At 39.7% G+C, this 23,801-nt stretch overlaps 2 protein-coding genes across 3 annotated transcripts; one reads left to right on the plus strand and one right to left on the minus strand.

Moving 5' to 3' along the window:
• Window positions 1-54: 54 nt before the first annotated feature.
• Window positions 55-17,897, minus strand: LOC139975091 (uncharacterized). Its single transcript, XM_071982713.1, has 13 exons — window positions 17,670-17,897; window positions 17,047-17,156; window positions 16,489-16,606; window positions 15,659-15,806; window positions 13,230-13,336; window positions 12,149-12,333; window positions 10,784-10,924; window positions 9,979-10,613; window positions 8,106-8,421; window positions 6,198-7,729; window positions 5,238-5,438; window positions 4,151-4,317; window positions 55-2,153 (listed from the first exon to the last, which is right to left on the minus strand). The coding sequence occupies exons 1-13, from the start codon at window positions 17,772-17,774 to the stop codon at window positions 2,004-2,006; spliced, it is 3,915 nt and encodes a 1,304-aa protein (XP_071838814.1). The 5' UTR covers window positions 17,775-17,897; the 3' UTR covers window positions 55-2,003.
• A 909-nt stretch (window positions 17,898-18,806) lies between these two features.
• On the plus strand, window positions 18,807-22,677 carry LOC139975103 (transmembrane protein 126A-like). Of its 2 annotated transcripts, none has more exons than XM_071982731.1 (4): window positions 18,807-18,978; window positions 19,894-20,026; window positions 20,603-20,859; window positions 21,445-22,677. In XM_071982731.1, exons 2-4 carry the CDS (start codon window positions 19,917-19,919, stop codon window positions 21,717-21,719), a joined length of 642 nt encoding a protein of 213 aa, XP_071838832.1. In that variant the 5' UTR covers window positions 18,807-18,978; window positions 19,894-19,916; the 3' UTR covers window positions 21,720-22,677. The 2 variants fall into 2 exon arrangements, with proteins under 2 accessions (XP_071838832.1, XP_071838833.1); XM_071982732.1 differs by having other exon boundaries at window positions 18,807-18,942.
• Window positions 22,678-23,801: the final 1,124 nt, after the last annotated feature.

The raw sequence follows: 23,801 nt of genomic DNA on the forward strand, positions 1-23,801 counted from the left end.
AAAATTCATAGAACTAAAAATAACCTGACATTAACCAAAACAAAGAGAACAATATTTTATAATTAGATTATTTTATTTGACATGAAAAATGCAAACAAAAGATCAAACCAGGACGAGCGACAACAGATCGTTACTTGATTTCTTTATTAGATTCGACTCGGCAGAGCTGGGTCAAGAATTGTAACTTTATGAAAAACATATCTTAAATTTGCAGATTCCAGCTATGTATTACTTTTTCTAGTATAGCTTACTGTCTTTCTTTTGCCATCAGCTCAAAGAGTGACATTTCCGTCTCTGCAAGAGCAAATTGATGTAAGGGCATTTGCATCTAGGTCAGAAAGATACAACTGCAAGATTGGTCAAAGTAAAAATTAATATTTCTTCCAATTGTTAGTAAATGCCAACCAGATGGGACATTTTTTTCTTTCTTTAAATACTGTTCTTGCATAGAATGCTTCACAGCACTGGCATTATGAACAACATGAAATTCCTGTTTCTGTTGGATAAAGTTTAGATATTGTTCATACTGTCAAACTTTGAGTGCTTTGAAGCATGATATGGGAGGACAGTATTCGTTGGTATTGGAATTTTTGGGAGTTGTCCTAACTGGATTTGTTTAGCAGCATACTGCCCTCCACTCTGAATAAATCATCCTTCGTTTTTTTAGTGAGATGATGATAATGCAGCTGGGGAAATTAATCATAGAAATGGATCCATTCCAGTGGCGGCGGAACCGGGGGGGGGCTTGGGGGGGGCTCATCCCCCAATGAAAAAGTTGAGGGGGCAAATGCATGATACTACCATCGATTGTGATTGTCATCATGATGAACTTCATTAATATTCATAGACTATCTAATTTCTCAGAATATCACAGGTTCTTGAGGGGATTTCTAGACGTACATTCATTACATACTGAATGTAGCGATTTTGCTATGCACAGGTCTCATTGCAGCTCTGCAGTTTACACACTCAGTTGTGACAATGTTTTCTATACTGTAGTGTCATGTCCAGCTTCAGAGCACTTGTACTGTCAGTACGAGCAGTATGAATATCATGTTTCTATCAGATCAAGGTTAAGGAACTGTTTGTACTGTCAATATAAGTGCCTTGAGAGCATGATATTGGAGTACAATGCAGAGAGGTATTAGCATTAGGAAATATTGTCCCAACTAGCTGGTTTCCATGTACATTTCACTGAATATGCATATTAATGAACTATTCATCTGCTGTATCGTCAGCCCCCAAATGTAGTCATACACACATAATACAGTGTCAGTCAATACCCTATTAGATTACTCCTCAAGCAACAAGTGACACCCATCACACACCATTGGTCTATCACATTACAACTCCTACAACAAGTGACCCTCACCTCTCTGTAATACAACCCTTTTAGAATCTCCTTTCAATGAATAGAGGTCACCATTGGAAAACTATCAAAGACATTGGTCACCCACAGCAAGCCATTGTTACAATCAATGACAAAGCAGATATCATCCGCTTCTCAGTTTACAAATCGCCTTGAATGCATCACCATGGTTACCATTCATACTTCAGAGCAACAAGCTCTGATGGTGGTATTTATCTACACTATAAAACTTGTAAACTTTGACCTTTTACCTTACAAAGCCGATAGGCATCATTATGATGGAAAAAGTCTCCAAACTCTGGTGTAAAACTCTGGTTCTGTTTAAGGGACATAATGGTTTAGAAGACTTGTCAGGGGAGGGGGGGTGGGGGCTTCCATTTTGTTAATGTGTGAAATCCTGATGACAAGGAAGTGAAAACTTAACAACAGGTGTTTCCTTATTCTTTTGTCTCACAGTATAAACAGAACAATGTTTATGCTGACCAGAATGCTACTTATTAGATAATGTTGACTGTGTAATAAGGACTATTTGCAAGAACAAAGTTTGTACAGACAATTTTATTCTAGGCCCACCTTTGTGGAAACCTTTACTGATATCAAAGTTTCACTGCTTATGACAGGGAGCGTACATATTTTAGGAAGCGACAGTCACTGCTGATGAGGTACTGATGGGAACCGACACTCCTTCATCTCTGAGACATTTTCTCTGCTTCAAGAGCTGAATTCCCATTTTGTAAAGCTCTGGGTCAAATACCGGCAAAGAACAGATTTGGTCTGGTGGCACCTGGGAAAGGAAATGGAAGGAAAAAAAATATTAAGTGACTATAATTAAAGAGACTTTATAGGTACAGATCTAAATCAGAACTTGCAACTTAAAAGTTCAAATTGCCAAAAATGAAATCATTTCAAACTGAGTCAAAAGAAGGGATCCACTCAGGTGGCCAAACTAAAAGGGAAAAGAAATGACGATGATGTTTAATAGATGACGTCCCGTCACAGTTATCAAAGTAAATTCTTAGTTCAAATGACATAACCGAAACCAGAGGGGAAACCCCTCCCAGCAGTTACTTGCCTTTAATATATAATACATATGCAGCACAAGAGTAGTTTGCTAGCTAATAATCCTGGCTGAAATAAATACTTCTTTCTTGACATGCTGTATTATTCAGTCTTAGCTATAAATCATCACACTTGTCAGTAATATGACAGTTTACATGAAGAGAAAGATAATTTTCCTTTTTGCCAAAGCTGAGAAGCCAGATATGAAGGCAAGGAGACTTTTCTCAAACTGCAAATGATCGTCCTCATTATTTATTCAGGAAGAGACAGGAGCATATGAGGAAGCTCATTCGTGATTAACAAATGTTACTTGTCGCTAAGATTTGCCTTGTGGGGATATGCCGAGCGTAAATAAATTTGTGTATAAATAATGGTTTATGAATACGAGCAGACGTAAGTCTGCCTAATCTTAAACCTGAATAATTGATAAAGGCCACTAACACTTTAATACTTTAAACCATAAAGCTACTATATGTTGGACAATCTCCTGACCTTAGATAAGTACTGAGCAAAGACACTTCCAGAGGGGAAGATCAAATTACCTGAATCGATAACCAGAAAGCCAACAGTCTCTGTGATTACTTGCTTCCTATTTTCTGAGAATATCTTAACATATCAGTGCACACGACCGTTGGAAAGTTTCACCTATCTCTGACTCTCCACAGATAACCATGGAGTTGTGGTACACACTAAGTGTTCACCTAAGTTTTCCTTTTGGAGTTATCACGTTCATAAGGCTTTGCAGAGTGTGACCTCTGGTGACCTTAAATGACACATGAGCTCCACAAAAACATATCTAGGTTCCTTGTATTCGGTAAAGTGGGATCTGCCTGTCATACATCAAGTTCATCTATGCTTATTCAGGGAAGTTATGGCATTTAAAAGTCTTTCAGATTATGACATCTGGTGACATCAGATGATCTCTGACCTCTATTAAAAACAATAGGGTTCTTGTACCCACAGATTTCTGGGACAGAACCTTTGAACCTTAAATGGCACCAGGACTACCCACAAATATGCTTGAAAGTCACGTAAATGATGACTGTACCATAAAACATTACTTAAAAATAGACAGCTATACTTTCAAGCACTTTACTTGATATTGCTAAAAAATACAATTCTCTAACTGAACACTCCTCAATGTATAAGAATACACTGGAGGTTTCAGGACTTTTGGTAAAATATTTTAGACCTATAAATTTCTTATACTAAAGTTGTTTTTTCGCATGCTTACACTCGTGACTAACACTAAAGACCTTTAAAATATTCCAACTACATCTCTAGTCTCTAACAGAAAAGGTTACCTGCAAGAAAACACAGGTTTAATTTAACCCTTAAAACCGTTCGAGAGAAAATCAGTTTCACGGTTACTTAGATAGTTACAGAGTCTGCTAAGTATTTTCTCATCTAGACATCTTCGTAGTTCAAACAAAATTTTTGGTCATTGCAAATACTTGACTGCGCTCCTACGGCGATCTTTCTCTCTGCAAATTCGGTCTTGTTCATTGAAACTTGCTCCCTCTATCTATTAGAAACTCAACTTCTGTAGTAAGTCCAAATTAAAGATGTTTCTTTTTTAATTAGTCCTTTGCTTTAATATATAACAGGGTATCTGTAACTGTTTTTGTAGAGCATTTTAGATCGTTGCTCTTTCAGAATTGTTATTTATCGCTATATAAATGTAGTGTTATTATTATTATAATTCAGGTCTATGGGACTTACATTAACTGTCTTTCGAAGTTGCCTTCTGATTGCCAGATCTTTCTTGGCACTCAGAGCTCCGCAGCAAGGACCGAGATCGAAGATATTCTTCTTGTTAGCCCTTTGTAATCTGGCTGCATTCAGGGCTCCGATGCTTCTCGGAAATAAAGGTTCGTCCTTCACGATGCCTGGAGAACAAATAAAGAGAGAAAGCACTCACAATACCTCACAACACAACACAACACAACACAACACAACACAACACCACTCACAACATGATGACATCAGCCGCTGTCCATCAATTCTAATAACCTGTATCAAAATTGATCTTTCAGCAACTTTGATATTTTACAGTTGAGCAACGAAACAAGAGAAAGTTTTACCTCAACTAAAATCATGACTGATGCAATGTAGAAAAATAAATTGTTGATAATGAAGGCGAGTAGCAAAACCCAAATGGTCAGAACATTATTGAAAGTTCTCATCATTTCTCTCCCTCTCTCCCTTTCAGATAATGCACTACCAAGGACTACCAGTGTTCTCAAGCTAGTCCGATATTCCAAATAAGTATTTTGCACACACAGGGGAAAAGACAGGAACGACTTTAAGGTAAGGTGACCATATTTGCCTGACTGGAATCAGGGACATTTATTGCATGACTGATATGGGGTAGGGGTCTAAGGGGAGGGGTGAAAAATTTTCAAGTGCCTAAGGTGCTTAGATGTAAAATGGTGATACTTAGGAGCACTTTTTAAATCAATTTTATTTTCAAAAAAGGAACTTTTTCTTAAATGAAATTTACTTACTTTACGAAAGAGTGCTAGATCGATCTAGCATATTTTAACAGTGTTTCCACTTTACACTGGCCCACCTGAAATACTGGTTAGTTCCGTTCTGCGACTCCACACTTGACTAAATTTTTGTTTTTACAATTATTTTACTAACAATGTGGGATATTTTCGAAATTTCTGAACATTTTGACGAATCGGGGACATTTTCGGGGACACTTGTTCACCGGGCACAGCACATTGTAATCGGGGACTGTCCCCAAAAATCGGGGACGTCTGGTCACCTTATTTTAAGGAGACATTGAAATTCTTCCTCCTACCTTGCTCTTCTGCTGCTTTGGCACAGACTGCTCTGACCTGTTCCATCAACGCAGGGCCCGCGAGAGATGGCGACACTCCCACGTCGGCGAGGATCATACCGGGGGTAAACTTCTTCATGATGTCGCTAGCAGAGGTTCTCTCTGGTCTAGGTGGAGGCTGGTAGTCCTCCATTAAGCTCTGCCAGTTCACATCCATCACGTCTTTAAAATGGAACAGAAAACAAAAATTGAGAAATAAAGGCTACATATCCAGCTTAGTACTAATTTTGTGCCAATATTAATATTGGTAAACCGATATAATTGATGTTGTGGTGAACCTTGCATGATGCTTCCAGCCATGTTGACATAACCTTCATAGTATTAGTATCCCATATTGTAGCGGTCTTAATATACATATCTCAAATTGTATGCACACATAGTGGAGCAACGGTTTCAATGTACGTATCCTAAATTGTATGCACACATAGTGGAGCAACGGTTTCAATGTACGTATCCTAAATTGTATGCACACATAGCTGTGCAACGGTTTCAATGTACGTATCCTAAATTGTATGCACACATAGTGGTGCAACGGTTTCAATGTCCTTATCCTAAATTGTATGCACACATAGTTGTGCATCGGTTTCAATGTACGTATCCTACATTGTATGCACCTAGTGGTGCAACGGTTTCTATGTACGTATCCCAAATTGTATGCAGACATAGTGGCCCAACGATCTTAACATACATATCCCAAATTGTTTGCACACAAGTGCAGAACTTTGCTTTATCTAATCTGCAGACTGATAAGGAACACAAGTCTACCCTCCAACTACCCTTTTCCGCCATCTTGCACAGTTCTTCTGTAACAGTTGGTGAAAACTTGTCTTAGAGGGATCTTGAAGCAACATTTGAATGCAGCATAATAATAAACTTCTTGGACAAGAGCTGAAAAGCAAAACTATTAAATAGATGACTTACTTGCAGGCTTGTCTTCTTGCAAACCGTCTTCGTCTTCGACGACAAAGTCGTCGTCGCTGATATCTGACAGATCTTGTTTTCCTTCCTCCTCCTCCTCCTCGTCCTTCTCCTCCTTCTTGATCGTCCTCCTCTCACCTTCCTCCGTCTTCATCTCTGGAGCAGCTTCCGTCTTCTCCATCTTCACTTCGGACTCTTGCTTCACTTCGGAATCGATTCTCTCTGTTGTTTTCACCTCCGCTCTTGCCTCCATCTTGATGTTCTCTTCGGCCCTGTCGACGTCCCTCTGTTTGCTTCTCGACCTCTGAGCGCTGCTCCCCCTGCTCAAGCTGCGACGGGTTCTCTCCTCTCGACCGCCTTCCTTCAAGGCAGAAGATTCTCTGCTGGATCGTGATCTATCTCTAGACCTGGATCTAGTTGGGTTCGCCTCCTCTTTTAGCTCCGCTACCCTGGTCTCACCCTTGACCGAGGGTTCCTTCTTCGTAGCGTGCTGACTGCCGATGGAGTCGTCGCTGGAGATCTCCTCCATCTTGTGGGGTTTCTCTGGTTTGGGTTTCTCTTTGCCATCTGGTTCCTTTGTTGACCCTGTTCTATCCTTAGAAGGAGTCCTCCTTGCCTCTCCTTCCTTCTTCTTAGATGACGGTGGATGTCCTTCTCCTTCTTCCCTCTTACGTTTGGTTGGCTGTTCCTGCCTCTCGTCTCGGTGTTCTCCCTCCCTTTTTCTACTCGCAGAGTGTCTATCGTGTTTGTACCTATCGTCCCCGGGAGGGTCGCTGTCTCTCTTGGACCTGTCCCCTTCAGACCGATATCGATCCCTACCAAAGCTTCCTCCCCTCGGTGGACCATCTCTTGGAGGATATCCCCTACCGTGTTCCTCCCCCCTACCCCTACCGTGTTCCTCCCCTCTACCTCTACCGTGTTCCTCCCCTCTACCCCTTCCTCCTCCTCCACCGCTCCTTCTCTGATCAGGATACTGCCCTCTTCCGCCCCCTCTATCATCGCTTCTGTTTCCTACAGGGTAGTGAGAATCTCTGGGCCCTCTGAAAGAGTCTTGGTACCTGTTATCTCTCTGAGGATGATCACGACCTCTCCAACTATCTCTTCCTCCCTCACCCTTAGGTGTGTAAGCTCTGTCCCATTCACCTCTTGGCCTAGGTTCAAATCCGCCTCGCCCATCCTGATACCCCAGCTTCCTTGGATCCCCTCTGGGGTCCCTCGGATCACCCCTCGGGTCTCCCCGTATGTCTCTGGGCTCCCCTCCGTGATCGCCCCTGGTGTCACCCCTAAAGTCACCTCTGTGGCCAGCCCTCGAGTCCAACCTGGGATCAAAGTGTGGCTCCCCTCTTGGATCAGCTCTCATATCTCTGGGAGGCCCCCTGGGATCGGCGAAATACTCAGGATGGGCATGGAAAAAGGCTGGATCAGGACCAGACTGCTGCGGTAACGGTGGAGGCGGTGGTGGAAAGTCTTTGGGTGGAAACGGAAGGCTCCCTCTGGGATCGTGAGGGTCTCTGTAGTCAGGTCGCAAATGCTTACTGAAAATCAAAGTAACAAAACCACAGGTCTATATGTATGACTGAAAACAGAGGTTGAAATATACAAATGGGGTGGCCTGGTGACCTTTTGGTATTTTCAAAATGGCTATGGATTAGTACCATAAAACTACTCTTTTGTGGCATTTTTAATCCCATTTTGATGAGCATCAGCCAAAGGGCCATTATGCCAGTCATCTTATGAAGTAATGACAAACTTGCTTATGAAGACAGTTCAGTGGAATGTGCGCATAAAACCTTATTTCAGTCTCTTAATTCAAACTACGAAGCAAAGTTAATCTTTAACCTCTGATTTTGAATCTTTTGTAAGACATCCCTACCAATTTCTAGTCAAAACCAGGAACTTTCTCGGACCTACCTTTCAAAAGTTTCGTCTCGGTGAGGCGGTAAGTCCCTTGGTCCACCGTGTAAGAATTCGTTTCGGACGTCTCTCGATTTCTCCCAGTCGTCTCTGCGATCCCTGCGCTGTGGATCGTCTCCAGTCAAATCGCGAGGAGGTCCTCCTTCTTGACCCCTCCACTCATGTCTGCCACCACTATCTCGGAACGATTCTTCTCTCCCTCTGTCGGGGGGGCCTGGTGGCCCTGCTCGTCCTCCTGGGTCGTACCTCCCGGGTTCTGGAGGGTATTGATCACGACCATACTGTTCGGGGTGTAGATGCAATGGCCTGTCCTCTGCAAGGACAAGAAAATAACAATGTAAGGCACAGTGTTAAAACGCTGAGGAGGCTGCATAGGATCACTTATTGTGTTGTACACTTTCACACAATAGGCATTGCTGGCCTGTTATTATAATATTTATTCTTTGATATTGATTCCACTATTGTTGCAGTAATAATAATAATAATAATACACAGTTCTTATAAGGCGCAAATATACACTTAAGTCTCTATGCGCTGGTACAACTTAGCCTTGGTCATTGGTAACTTGTCACACCTACACACCAAAGTGTGCACAATTCAATCAATCTCTCCTGGGGCACCACAACCATGTGTCCCCCTGGGGACTTCTCCATAGGGTGCAGCCACAAACCGGCCCACGCAACTATATTTACAAGTTACCTCGCAAGTCTCCATTTATACACCTGGGTAAAGAGAGGCAATGGAGATAAAGTGCCTTGCCCAAGGACACAACGCAATGATCTGGCCAGGGCTCGAACCTGTAATCCTCAGATCACCAGTCCACTGCCTTAACCACTTGACCACAATGCCCCCCCCCCCCCAGTTAAGTTTTGCAGCTGCTAAGGCTTTCCTGTTTGACACAGTGGCCACTGGCTGTACCATCAAATCTGTCATTTAATGGAGTGGGAACGATGTCTGCGAGTTAGAGATAATTTACAATTAATTGTAACAATTTGGCTTCCATCATCTTCTTATGTTTATTATTTAATGTTGTCTCTTTGAAAAATTAGTGTTTCTAATATATCTCTTTCATAGTTTATCAAATTTTTGAAGCAACATGTACCCCAACACCTAACTTATCTAATAAGTCAGGGACCAAAGGGTTGTGGTGACATGGAGAAGTCTGGGATAGTGAAATTTCCAATTCATTAGAATATAGTTTGCCATATTTTTGTCCATTCAGAGCATAATGTGTATCATAATGTAAAAGAAGGTACAGTAATGTGCGAACACAGAGAGTTATGAATTTGAAAAACTCCAAAATCAATGAAACAACATAACAAAGGCCTAAGCCTGCATGCCAGGCACACAAGAGTTAGCCTAATGAAAGTTTATTGTTGTGAAGGTGTGATTGGAAAATAATTCTTTCGTAAAGCGGTAATAATCTTGATACAAATAACAATCAGATATTTATGTAGCAGGGAATAATATATTCTTTATATAAAGTAATGGAAGAATGAATGAAAATAAAAATGCTTTGTCAAAAGAATTTTGAAAGCTGATCGTTACATGAGTTAATAGATTGACGTTGTATATGATATATACAATTCAGTATATATATAATATATAATACTGTAAAGTACTTGGAATGATGGAATCAATAACACTAAGCCTCCAGACTTTTCATTAATGAAAGGATGGTCGGTCTGGAAAATCAGGGGTTTGGATAAAGGGGTCTAATACGATAATCGGATATCTTTGTCGATGATTTTCTACCCTTAGCTTCTCTATCGAGCAGTAAATATCCCGGTAAAGGATGGAGGTATGTATTAAACTCTATGCACTGAATAAGATACCATAAAACAGTTGAACATGTAGTCAGTTAACCTACCAGGTGGATACTTGTCCCGTGGTTTCGGGTACTTCTCCCCATATCTGTCAAACTCTTCCCTTCTCTGCGGAGACAGAGGCCGCCTGTGGCCGAACGAGTCCTTGCGTCTCGGTGACAATGACTCTTTACGTCGTCTCTCTGATGAGTGAGATCTTTGTGAGCTGCCGATCGATGAAGACCTCACGTGGCCTTTAAGACCTTTTGCACCCGGTCCGGAGTGATATGGGGCAGGTACCGGTAGGTCCTTTTCGGGGGTATCTCGCCGACGCTTCTTGGCAGATGACATTGGTATCGGCGTTACTTGTTTCTTCTTCTCGGAAGTCCTCTCGACCGAGATGGAGCTATGCTTCCGATGCTGTTCCCTTGGCGACAGAGACCTTTTCTTACCCTGGCTTCTCTTTGGGGAGGGTGTTCTTGAAAGTAAAGGAGTAGAGGCCGGGTGGGCTCCTGTGTGCCTTTGACCTTCTACAGCACGATCTTTGACTACTTTAGTTTTAGCAGTTTTCGGTTCAGAAGCTAACCTTTTCTGAGCAGGGGCTTTCTTCTTTTTCGGTTTCTCTGGAGTTCTCTTAGACGACTTTGGCTCCATGTCACTTTCCTCGCTGCTGCTACTGCTATCAGAGGACGGAGATCTCCTGGTTAACAGCAAGGAATCAATAGAAAAAGGAGACTTATTATCATTTTCTTATTAATTACAATCGATTAATTTGATTATAATAATACGACTCTAGTAACTGGTATTGTATCATCTATGCACGTGATAAGTAAGGCCTAGACAGCATAAAACTAAGATAAATAAACTAACTTTTTCTTTTCAACTTTGACCTCTTTTTTCTTCTTTTTTGCTTCTTTTACAGGGGTCGTGACCTTGGCTTTCTTCTTTAGCGGTTCTGCTTCGGCTCTCGAGTGGCGTGCCTTCTTTGCAGTGATGTCGCCAATGGCCGCTCTGCGATGATATTAGAAAACAAAAAGGCATGTCGTCTTCAGAAGATAGATATATATATATCACAAATGTGTCCAAAAATAAAGTCTGTTGCACCATTTTTGATATTTTGGCAATTATTTCATCACACCTAGAGTGATGAGACCATTGTTTAATGGAGTCACCGCCAAATCGCTAAATTTCCCAAAAAATTGGTCCTGATTTTTGCAGCTGAGATAATACAGTGATTTGAGTCATGTGACTAGAAAACTTGCCAAAATACCGTTCCTGGAGGAGATTATGACCCTCCAAGATATTTCTCAGTTGCTAAATTTAGGAACTAAATGTCTCATGGTGGGTAAAATGATTTTGCCGATGATTGTTATCATAGAGCAAAACTACCTTGTGGATGTTTGAATATGGGTGACCATTTTCTTTACTTTCTAGCATATTTGGGAGACATTACTGACGAAACTTAATACACAAGTGAAACTAATTAAGCAGATCAACCAAAAAAAAACATTCTCCTTGGGGAAAAAACCAATTGACTGGGACTTTGGCGTATTTATTTATTCGTATTCTTGTTACTCAAATAGTTGGGACCATTGTCTAATGCTAATACCTGTCTAAAGGACGTTAACATTAACAATTTCGAGGAAGCAATAAACCTTGCGCAAGATCGTGATACGTGGCGGAGGTTAATCACTGAGCATGTCAGATAGACGAGACTCAACTTACTACTAATACTACTAATACCTGTCTAAACTGTCCTCCAGTATCATGCTTCAAAGCACTGGGTATTAACAGTACGAACAGTTCCTTACCTTGATCTGATTCATACTGCTCATACTGCCAATATGAGTGCTCTGAAGCGGGACTTGACACATCAGTATAGACAAAATTGTTACAAGTGGGTGTGAACTATAAATGGCTATGAATATGCATGAGCATCATGAAACTCCACCCAGTTTTCAATGTACTGTACTGTCATGTCTCGCTCAAGGTTTCTGGTGCTGACAGACAGACAGACAATATGAATGTCTTGTGTTAGGTTCAAGAGTAGGAACTGTTCATTCTCTCAGTACAAGTGCTTTGACACATGACATTAGAGCATTTCCAGCATAGAGCGGTTACTAGCATCATACAGCTATGCCAAGTGGCTGAAACCTAAGCTGTGACCCTAACACATAAATACAGGTCTCCAGTGAATAAATAGGATAGCATACATGTGTTTAAGAAAATGTTTACTTGATGGTGTCTTTCTTCTTGCTTTTCTTCATCTCCCCGAGGGGTGTGACATCCCTCTTGACCTTGGTGTCCTTCTTCTTGGGTTTCTTCTTCAGAGGGGTGGGAGATGGCGACCTGGAGGAACTTGAACTTGACGAAGAAGACGAGGAGGAGGAAGATCCGCTGCTGCCGCTGCTTGATGATGACTATGGAGATCATAACGGCATGCCAGACAAAAATAAAATAGGGAAAGGTACTTTACTTAATACCACAGTACTCTTCAGGGGGGGGGGGGGGGAGGGGGAATGAAGGCATTCTTGAGCAGAACTGTGTAACTTCTAGTTCATATCAAGCCCATCATACACTAATGGGGACATAAAAAGAGCTTTATCTATACAGAGCTTAGAATATGTAATGAAAACTGATAACTTTATTTCAATAAAAAGTGGATAAGGTCATATGATACTGTAGCATTATAGAATTCATCATGTTGAACATGTTTTATCTTGGAGTATGTTTTTTGGGGAGTTTAATCCTGCACTTGAAATGAAATGAAAGTGAAACTGGTTCAAACCCTTTACAACCCCACCCCCCCCCCCCTGTCCCCTTCTCTCTTAGGGTATGAAACAGATCATCAAGTTGAATCCTTTCATTTGTTTGGAGGTTATTCACATAGACTGTATTAAAATCAGTCCATAAATTAGTCAGCAGTTACATTTCATTGGTAGGGTGTCAAACAAATTGAAATTTTTAATGAGACCACAAAGTTTACGGCCCGTATAATAAAACAAAATTTCTTTGGGTTAAAATTCAGCTCAGTTTAGGGAGAGAACTTCTGGTCACAAACTGGAAAACCAAGGTCCACCCCCCTGCCTATCCTCCCCCCCCCCCGAGAGAAAATCAAGCAGGGTTGTACATATACACATATATATATACACACAAACAACTATGTACATACACACACATATGCACACAGACAGACAGACACATACAACCACACCCTAATGTCTTCTCTTCATGGCTGTACTGCTGTACTTTCTAGTAAGGGGGATTTTTGGATTGATACTACTAAAAAAAAAACAAGAAAAGAAATATATCTCACCTCTTCATCTCCTTGCTCTTTCTCCATCTCGTCCATCCTGGCTAGTTCCATCTGAAGCTGAGTCCTCTTTTTGAGAAGTAAATACTCTTCATTCTTCCAGGACTCATCTTTAAAATATATGAAGAGAATATCCAGTTTATCTATGATGATTGCCAATCACAGAACACATGACAGTGAGCCACAAGATCTCAAATGCAAGTTTAATCGTTAAAATACTCACTGTCTGACCCTGAGTAATCAGATCAAATACTCACTGTCTGACTATGAGTTGTCAGATAGAATACTCACTGGTGACTATGAGTTATCAGATAAAATACTCACTGTCTGACTCTGAGTTATCAGATAGAATACTCACTGTCTGACTCTGAGTTATCAGTTAAAATTACTGTCTGACTCTGAGTTATCAGTTAAAATACTCACTGCCTGACCCTGAGTTATCAGATAAAATACTCACTGACTGACTCTGAGTAATCAGATAAAATAATCACTGTCTGACTCTGAGTTACCAGATCAAATACTCACTGTCTGACTCTGAGTTATCTGTTAAAATACTCACTGTCTGACTCTGAGTAATCAGATCAAATACTCACTGTCCGACTCTAAGTTATTGGATAAAATACTCACTGTCTGACCCTGAGTTGTCAGATAGAATACTCACTGTCTGACTCTGAGTTATCAGTTAAAATACTCACTGTCCAACTCTGAGTTATCGGATAAAATACTCACTGTCCGACTCTGAGTTATCAGATAAAATACTCACTGTCTGACTCTTGAGTTATCGAATAAAATACTCACTGTCTGACCCTGAGTTATCAGATAAAATACTCACTGTCTGACCCTGAGTTATCAGTTACAATACTCACTGTCTGACTCTGAGTTATCAGTTACAATACTCACTGTCTGACTCTGAGTTATCAGTTAAAATACTCACTGTCTGACTCTGAGTAATCAGATAAAATACTCACTGTCCGACTCTGAGTTATCAGTTAAAATATTCACTGTCTGACTCTGAGTAATCAGATAAACTACTCACTGTCTGACTCTGAGTTGTCAGATAGAATACTCACTGTCTGACTCTGAGTTATCAGTTAAAGTACTCACTGTCTGACTCTGAGTAATCAGATAAAATACTCACAGTCTGACTCTGAGTTATCAGATTAACTACTCACTGTCTGACTCTGAGTTGTCAGATAGAATACTCACATCTGACTCTGAGTAATCAGTTAAAATACTCAGTCTGACCCTGAGTTCTCATTACCCGTCCAGGTCTCATTCTTCTCACTTGGAGGGGATTTATCTTGTTTAACCACCAAACTCTGGACTTCTTTCCTCTTTTTCTTATCACAATATATCAGACTTATCTGACTCTGAGTTATCAGATAAACTACTCATTGTCTGACTCTGAGTAATCAGATCAAATACTCACTGTCTGACTCTGAGTAATCAGATAAACTACTCACTGTCTGACTCTGAGTTATCAGATAAAATACTCACTGTCTGACTCTTGAGTTATCGAATAAAATACTCACTGTCTGACTCTGAGTTATCAGATAAAATACTCACTGTCTGACCCTGAGTTATCAGTTACAATACTCACTGTCTGACTCTGAGTTATCAGTTAAAATACTCACTGTCTGACTCTGAGTTATCAGTTAAAATACTCACTGTCCGACTCTGAGTTATCAGTTAAAGTACTCACTGTCTGACTCTGAGTAATCAGATAAAATACTCACAGTCTGACTCTGAGTAATCAGATCAAATACTCACTGTCTGACTCTGAGTTATCAGATTAACTACTCACTGTCTGACTCTGAGTTGTCAGATAGAATACTCACATCTGACTCTGAGTAATCAGTTAAAATACTCACAGTCTGACTCTGCGTAATCAGATCAAATACTCACTGTCTGACTCTGAGTTATCAGATTAACTACTCACTGTCTGACTCTGAGTTGTCAGATAGAATACTCACATCTGACTCTGAGTAATCAGTTAAAATACTCACTGTCTGACCCTGAGTTCTCATTACCCGTCCAGGTCTCATTCTTTTCACTTGGAGGGGATTTATCTTGTTTAACCACCAAACTCTGGACTTCTTTCCTCTTTTTCTTATCACAATATATCAGACTTATCTGACTCTGAGTTATCAGATAAACTACTCATTGTCTGACTCTGAGTAATCAGATCAAATATTCACTGTCTGACTCTGAGTAATCAGATAAACTACTCACTGTCTGACTCTGAGTTGTCAGATAGAATACTCACATCTGACTCAGTAATCAGTTAAAATACTCACTGTCTGACTCTGAGTAATCAGATCAAATACTCACTGTCTGACTCTGAGTTATCAGATTAACTACTCACTGTCTGACTCTGAGTTGTCAGATAGAATACTCACATCTGACTCTGAGTAATCAGTTAAAATACTCACTGTCTGACCCTGAGTTCTCATTACCCGTCCAGGTCTCATTTTTCTCACTTGGAGGGGATTTATCTTGTTTTACCACCAAACTCTGGACTTCTTTCCTCTTTTTCTTATCAGAGCTGGCAGATCTTGTAGACTTGTTGTAATAATCCCTCTATTTCATGAGAAAACAAATGAAGACACATTGCATTAAAACTTCTCATGAAAAAAATGGCCAATTCTTACAAAATTTACATTATGCCTGCTACATGTGAGATTTCCTCAGCTGTGCTTTGGTTCACTGATCAATGAACTTTAAATGAATTTGATGAAACACAAACCTACCAAACCCCCAAAGGTGTAAAACTGGAGACTCCAAGTACAAAGAGATAGGTGCAAAAAAACAGGATAAACTCTATATCTGGTTTGTTCTACCCAGTTTAGATTTTGCACGAGAGGTTTGGAAATTCAACTGTGCGATGATACACAGAACTATGAGTCTCACAGTAAAGCTGTGATAGTAGGCAGGTATGGACAAATTAACATGGCAAACCAAATAACTGTTGTACACGCTGTGCAGCTTCACCAAACCTGTGCATGGTACATAATAGCCTATATTATTAATAATATATAGAGATGAACACAAAGATAGAACACACAATGACAGATATCTGGAGTATATGTTACTGTTATGAGTATATTGGAACCTTCAGTCTCCCTTCAGCAATTTCTGTTTTATGTTGTAATTGCTGAAGAAGGTTGTGTGCGTTTGTGTGTGAGCCTGATCGAATGAATGCACACCTCATGATCTTATAACGACCTTTTACATAATCCCTGCATCTTTGACATATACTTACAGATTGCGTGTCTGTAGGTGAGGTGCTCCTTCTTGATTTTCCACGATCTTTATAATCTGGTCTATCCTTTGCAGCTCTTTTCGTCTCTACTTTATGCCTTAAGTCTCCAGAACGGCCACTGTGCCAAAAAAAAAAACAGAGGTGCCATTGGGAAACAAAGTTCTAACTCCATAAGAAAAAGCAAAACCCAGATTGATCATTCAAATTCAAAGCAACTATGCATTTGGGAGATAAGATACAGTCTTAAAATTTATGTCTGGGACTAGTGGCATTGGGAGCTGGGTCTGACCCCCAATTTGAAAGTTTTTATTTTGCTTTAAATATATTATGAAAATGAAAAATACATGCATTCTTTATCCCACGTTTCACAAGGATCCCTAATTGAACCTGGGCCCTTGGACTGCAGACACTGACTGCTTCCCTTCTCCTCAGGTCTCTGCAGGAGATTGCTAATATGAAATGCTCAATTCTAATCAACATTAAATATATTTTGATTTTGTATCTTGGTAGAAGCAAATCGTAAGAATTATATATATGTGAGCGTCAAGCCTTATATACCTTTTACTGCTACGGCCGCTGTAATTTTCATGGAGAAAGTGGCAAGTCTCTCCATACGAACAATTGCCATCCCTTGACCAATTTCGACACACCTCTCGAGTTGAGTCTCTCTGCAAAGGGAAGCAAAGAGAAAAGTAAAAAAGGAATTGACCGTGAACTGAAGGACTGTACCCATATTCTAATCACAACATACTATAATGTTGAAAAAAGGGATACAAGTTGTTGCCTGAAAACATAATATCTTAGTCCACCGAAATCATACCAAGAAATGAAATGGTGAGATTTAGTCAAATACAATAAAGAAATGTCACAGGTATACATACATGCATTTATATTTTGGATTGTGTATCCAGACCAGAGCACAAGGTCAAAACAGCTGACAGGATGGTGTTTTTTTTTTTTTTTTTAAGAGTATGAATATTCCTTCATGTTACAATGAGACCTTTACCAAAATACCTTTATTTTTAGATCTGTCACTGTATTGTGTAGGCCTACGTTTGGGTTATATATACTATGAATATACTAAGACCAGCATGCTACAGTGGGCTTACGCCAATATAAGACTAGTAATTGCGTTGGCCTAGCCTAGGCAGTATTGTTTGTGCTAAATGTAGTTAGCTCACATCTTTACTGCTTCCTGGACCAAGTCTTTCGAAAACGCTAGGTCTTCTGTCTTGGCGATCATGCCTGCTTTCACTCTTCTGATCAACAGTAACCCTTCTACGCATTTTCGACTACTTTCATTTGCAGATGGAAAATAAGCTGGTCTTCACGGGAGTCATACTAGTTTTATTCTTGCTAGTTTATACGGCTGAACGTTTGTAGTCTTCATAGGCTACACACTTACCACATTGAAATTTTCTATCATAATTCATATCCAGGCTAGGCCTAGCCTGTGATCCCGTTTGCGAATCTAACATTACTTAACAGGCGCCAAATGGGCCAAAATGCTGATGTCTTAAAACATGGGAAATATAAAATACATGTCGCAGAAATGTGTCAGTAATGTTATAGGGAAGGGGGTTATTTCTCCAAACGATATGGAGCTTGTAAAATGAATTGGTTTTCCACCATGCATTTATACAATCAGTAAGTTTCAGGTCAGTTAAAGATATATGTCATTTTTATGAAACATAATAGAAATGCACATTTTTGTAACATCATAATCATTTAAGCATATGTAGTCAATAGACAATAAATACATGTGCTGGAGACTAGAGGAACAGTCTATAAGATCATGCATGTCAAAGCGAACAAGACATATCGGCGTGCACAAAGGGAGGAAGGGGCTTCCCACCTCCGTCATCAGTCTGGGGGATTGGTGTGAATATGGCTCAGAATATACTTGACATCTAAAAATCTAATGTGTCCTCTCAAAGAAAATATCTGATTTAATATTCGTGGAATTTTCATTCCACGTACAGAAACATCCATATGCGAAATTTGCAGCTAACGAAAAATCCATTGCTACGATATTTATGCTTAGCCAACCTTTCTTAAATCTACATGCCATGGCCTGCCTGGAGTTCTTTCTTTATGTTGTAAGGGTGTGCGTGATTTTGTGCATGTTTCGGAAAGAGCGTGTAATGAGCAGTGTAAATGCATTCATCCATATGGATCATCATGCTTTCCTTGACAACATTTTTTTGACGTGTGACCACCATATAAATCCTAATCAATTTCTATGGTGACCACACATAATCATTCTGTGTCATAAACGCAAACCAACTTCGTAATGTAATGTAATGTAATGTAATGTAAGAGGTCTAAAAGTACACGAATGCCACCACAATCTCGTTGCCGCTCTTTATTTCGAAAAAAATTTGATTGGTGGTGATAATAATCACGCATATGAAAAAAGAAGTATTTTATCAGATATCTTCGATGTTTCTGGAAGTAAGGAGGCCCAAGCTTGTTTCTCTTTGATTTGAGGTTTATTTAACTACTTATTTCGTAGTTTAATGAAGCAGGATGATATATACTGTATGTTATATTTAACGTATGGCCTAGTTGAGCGACAATACTTATTAACGTAGGGTCACTGTATGCAGTTACTAGTGGTAGCGTAAAGTAATTTGTGTTGTACAGTAGGTTAAGTGGTGTCTGGTTACACAATTCCACAATGATGTTCTATCCCGATTGTTGCTATTAATGCTAACAGCCATGTCTTGCCTCAATAACAAGTTTACTTAATTTCACTTCAGAAACAACATGATATATCAATCATTAATGGCAATGCATTGTTAATGTTAGGGTTCAAGTTGTCAACTCTAGATGAGTAATTTAAACCAGAATACTGCCTGCACTGCATCCAAGCCCCATTATGATTATAGCTGATTGTAGAACAGTTTTGTGTGAAAATATCCCTAGCAGGCCGGAAGAAGCACTTCCAGGCATTGGACTGAACTTTCTACTCCTTGAATTGGACAAACAAATTCTGCTTATCCATGACTGTAAACAGCCTAAGCAATTTTATTGAAAATTTTATAGTATAATTTTATAACATTACACAGGATTTTTGTGGTGTGATGGTTAGGAATATGTGTTTAACTGCTCCTGGCCTTGTGGTTACCACATTCCTGTGTTACCAAGTCAGTTATGTTTGGGAACCAGAAAATTACTAGAATATTGACTCTCCCATGGCAACCAAAACTCTCATGTTTTTTCTATAAGCCGTCTCTTTATTAAGAACAATGTAACTTGATGATGCCAGAGCTGCAGTAGCTGAAAATTGTTTCTCTTTTGTATGTTATTAAAATTCCTTTCAAACAGTATAGTGAACACATTAAACATGACCTGATTAAACTCCCATGTTGAACTATTTTTTTTAATTTTATTTGGTTTTAGCATCAAGTTTGTCTTTGTAAAAAATGGCCAAAGAAATGAAAGATGAACCTAGATTCATCAGGGATACCATAAGAGAGCAAGCAGTAGCTGTACCCTTGACAGAACGTCTCAGTCAAATTCCAGAAGAAAAGAGGTACGTTTTTTGGTCATAATTGTACCAGGCTGTATGGTTGCACAGACAAATGACGGTTTCAGTATGAAGAGCTGAGTCATTAGTGATGGTTTGTTCTCGATAACATTACATTTAACTTTGTGAAATTTTAGCACTACTGTGAACTACAAGAGAGCCTTTGTGATCCATTGTATTCTTAAAAAGCTAACCATTGTAGCGTAATGCTAAATATTGTAAAATAGCGCCATCAATAAAGTAGATTGACTTTATCTCAAAAATAGCATCAGAACATGCTGAGGATCTAAAATAGCATCAGAACATGCTGAGGATCTACTGTACAATATTTATTTGCATATGTAATATGAAGGTCAATGTTCTGACTTACTGTATGAGGTAGGGAGGGGAGGTGGAGGGGGGGGGAGTAGTGGGATTTTACGACCATGCTAGTATGATTAGTACTGTAGAAACTGTACTTGATAAGTTTAACTGAAGAAGCAAGAAATGAAGAATTTCTTATTTATTAATGTGGTAAAAATTTTACTTTCTATTAATATTCTCTGAATTGGCTCCGACAAGTTTTCCTACTCTTTATAAAAGATGGCCTCTGAATACTGGTCTTGCAGTGGTCTCAATAAACTCCACAATCGTCGGGCTTATTTGCAATTCCTATCTCCGTCGAATGTGTATGCTAGGAGGGAAAGGAGTTTTTCTATCAATGGTACCAATTGCTGGATCCTGTGCTCTGACCATGCAAGCTGTTTGGCAAGCAACAGTGGTGAACCCTCTAGTACAAGGAAGGCTAGGATGCCCCTTATGTGCAGAGCTTAGAGGTGGTTTGGTCAATTTTACCCTTGGTAAGATATTTGTTTACTTTTTTTTTCTATTTATTTTCACTCTAAGGGAGCAGGAGTAAAGTTTGTCAGAATCCATCCCATTTCTTGGGAGAAGTGTTAAAATATGAATTTTTCTAGTAAAATTACTAAGTTTAAGATGCATACTCTTCTGTGATTATGTCTGCTAATACAGCCAAGGTACTAACCGTCGTGTATGGTTTAAAAAGAGCAAAGTCTGTTTAGTTTCACCTCTCCCCCCCTCCTCTTTCCCTTCCCTACTATTACTTACTGTCAATGGAAATCTATTTATCATCAAAAAAAAAAATTAAAAAGTGGATGCTGGACAAAAATATATTGGAAACTTTATCATGCCAAATCTGCAGTCTCAACTCGATTGAACTCTGTGTATGCAAACCTTGGCTGCACTTAAACGAGTGTCACTTAATGCAAGTAGAGTGTAAGGTGAAAAAAGCTCATTCAACTCGATTTCAGAAGAAGAAGAAACTTCTTGTAATTCTGTAGCAACTTTGATTGCTTTATTATTTTCTTTACTTATAAAATAAATTCTCATTGCTTGACTTTTTTTTTCTTTCCCCCCCCCCGTAGGTGCTGTGTACCCTCTTGCTCTCGCTGTGCCAATCAATGGAGCCATGTCAGTCATGTACAGGACCATTGAAGTTCCTTTCTTTACCAAAAAAGCCACTCCTGGACAATTTTTCCAATTTTGGGTGTCGAAATTGAGATATTTTAAAGTCCAATTTGTCACTATCGCAATTTTTCAGACTTTGGTAGGCACGTATCTCGCTGGCAAGCAGTACGAAACGATTCAGCTGCTCAACAAAGTCAGTACAGAGGCAGATTCAAACTCAGGGCAACAGTGAATTGATGAACCGAGGACAGGATGACAGATGCAAAGATTTCAAAACATTGTATAAATAAAATATATTGGATATTTGTGTATTTGGTAAGCAAAGGTGCATTTTTTTCCCATATGAAAAATATATGAGGCATGCACCCCTTTGAAATAATTTATCTTAATCCCTGGTATTCAAGAATTTTTTGCTTGATCATTTTACCGCCTTTGGATGGCCTTGGGAGAGGGTCTATGGGGGAAAAGGTATCCCCATGTTGATATTTGATTAAGGGTGCTTAGTTGTAAAATGATGTAATATTTTGGCAACTTTTAAAGTAAGTAATTTATGTTCAAGATTTTTCCACCCCTTGTTTTTTCCACAAATAATGGCAATTTCTCTCTGCTATGGAAGTTTTTGGCGACCCTCCAAAAGGGTTTGACTGCAGAGGTCTGGTATTAAAAATGGGGTCATGAACCTTCTAAGAGTCACCACAAAATTCTGGAGTGTTGCAAAGAAATTCGGAACGTAAGAGAAATTGCGATATTTGATTTAAGACAGAAATGTTGAAAAAGAACCCCTTAAACTTAGCTTGATTAAATATTATTTTGTAACTAAGCACCCTGAAGTATGGAGAACATCTGTGAAATTAATTTGATCTTAATATCTACAATTGAATACTCAGTGATGGTATCCAAATCTAATTACTGTGAAAAAAATTGTATTAAACCTTAATAACGTGTTCTGTGAGACCACAGAAATCTTTTCATGATGTCTATGGATATTTCAGATGCATCTATGGACTTAGCGATCTTTTGTTGCCAACTGGTTTGACTGAAAAGCTTTTAAAGTGAAATTCCTTGAAGAAATAAAAGGAACAGGAATTGTAACTTTAAGCTGCACTTAAAAGTTGTATCAAAGCTATGTCTCAAATTAACTGGAATATGTTTCAGTCAATATATCATGCAAAAAGATAAAAGGTTACATCTTAACAGTTTGAGTTTTATCTTTTCTTTTTTCTTCTAGAGTTCATACATTGATCTTTGATTACGGTAATATTAAGTATATTAAAAAGTCGGTTAATTTTCAAATGTAATTTTAGTATTAGTTTGCTAACTGACATAAACATACTGTACGTTTTCATCGGGAAGGGGTCAAACAAATAGGGGGATGTGCAGGGGTGACGCCACAAGTGTGTGCATGGGGACACTTTTGTGCAAAACCTAAAAAATGCTCCCTGTCATAAATAAGAACTGCCCCTATTTGTTTATGAAAAGTACCTTTTTTTCTCATCAGCATTAAAATCTGTTGTATTTTCATGAATGAAAAGTATCCTTTCTGGTTTAATACAAGTGCCATATCATAAACCAGTGGCGTAGGAAGGTACTTTTGAGTGGGGGGGCTGAATACTGATGGCCGGCCTGGGGGAGGGGTCTAAGGGGAGGGGTCCCCCTCCCCTTTGGAATTTTTTGCATTTCCAGGTGGCCTCAGATGCAATTTGGTGCAATATAGCACACTTCAACACCCACTCCATTTTGTAAACTTAATTTTGTATTTTCACCTGGCCTTAGATGTAATTTGGCGCTCCAAATGAGATTTTTTTCTCATTTGGAAATGAAAAAGGGGTTTTCTGACTTGCGGAGCAGGGGGGCGGAATGATACTTCCGCCCCTCCACATTTTTCACTGGGGGGCTGGCGCCCCCCCCCCCCCCAGCCCCCCCCCGGTTCCTACGCCCTTGTCATAAACCTCAAAGATGCTTCTCTCTACCCCTTCCCTTCCTACCACTTTCCTTCCCGTCCTTCCCCTCTCTCGCCCCATTGGCAATTCAACCGGTGCTGTGGCCGAGTGGATAAAGGCGATGACATTTGAAGCAATGAGGCTTAGCGATCGGGAGGTTCCCGGTTCGATACCCGGCCGGGTCATAGTAAGGTGGGTTTTTCATCCAAGAGCAATCTAAGGTTTTCCCATTTGAAATGATTTTCTCATTGGAAAAGATTCCAAATTTGCGTCAAAATGTTGAATTGGAAGCCACCCGACGTGTTGTAATCCATAAGCCCTTTAGGGTTTCTCCCACATTTTTGGTCGCTTTTAAGCGTCCTAAAAATAACTGC

Source organism: Apostichopus japonicus, chromosome 10 (assembly GCF_037975245.1).
Source record: "Apostichopus japonicus isolate 1M-3 chromosome 10, ASM3797524v1, whole genome shotgun sequence".
Lineage (NCBI taxonomy): Eukaryota > Metazoa > Echinodermata > Holothuroidea > Aspidochirotida > Stichopodidae > Apostichopus > Apostichopus japonicus.

Excerpts from the sequence above, each read along its gene's own strand:
- LOC139975091 (XM_071982713.1), bottom strand. The coding sequence starts at position 17,774 with ATGCGTAGAAGGGTTACTGTTGATCAGAAGAGTGAAAGCAGGCATGAT. Across the intron at positions 13,337-15,658 it reads TGAGAACTCAGGGTCAGACA|ATGAGTCCTGGAAGAATGAA; the intron begins GTGAGTATTTTA and ends TATATTTTAAAG. Across the intron at positions 2,154-4,150 it reads AACTTCGAAAGACAGTTAAT|GTGCCACCAGACCAAATCTG; the intron begins GTAAGTCCCATA and ends TTCCTTTCCCAG.
- LOC139975103 (XM_071982731.1), top strand. The coding sequence starts at position 19,917 with ATGGCCAAAGAAATGAAAGATGAACCTAGATTCATCAGGGATACCATA. Across the intron at positions 20,027-20,602 it reads CAAATTCCAGAAGAAAAGAG|ATGGCCTCTGAATACTGGTC; the intron begins GTACGTTTTTTG and ends TCTTTATAAAAG. Across the intron at positions 20,860-21,444 it reads TTTGGTCAATTTTACCCTTG|GTGCTGTGTACCCTCTTGCT; the intron begins GTAAGATATTTG and ends CCCCCCCCGTAG.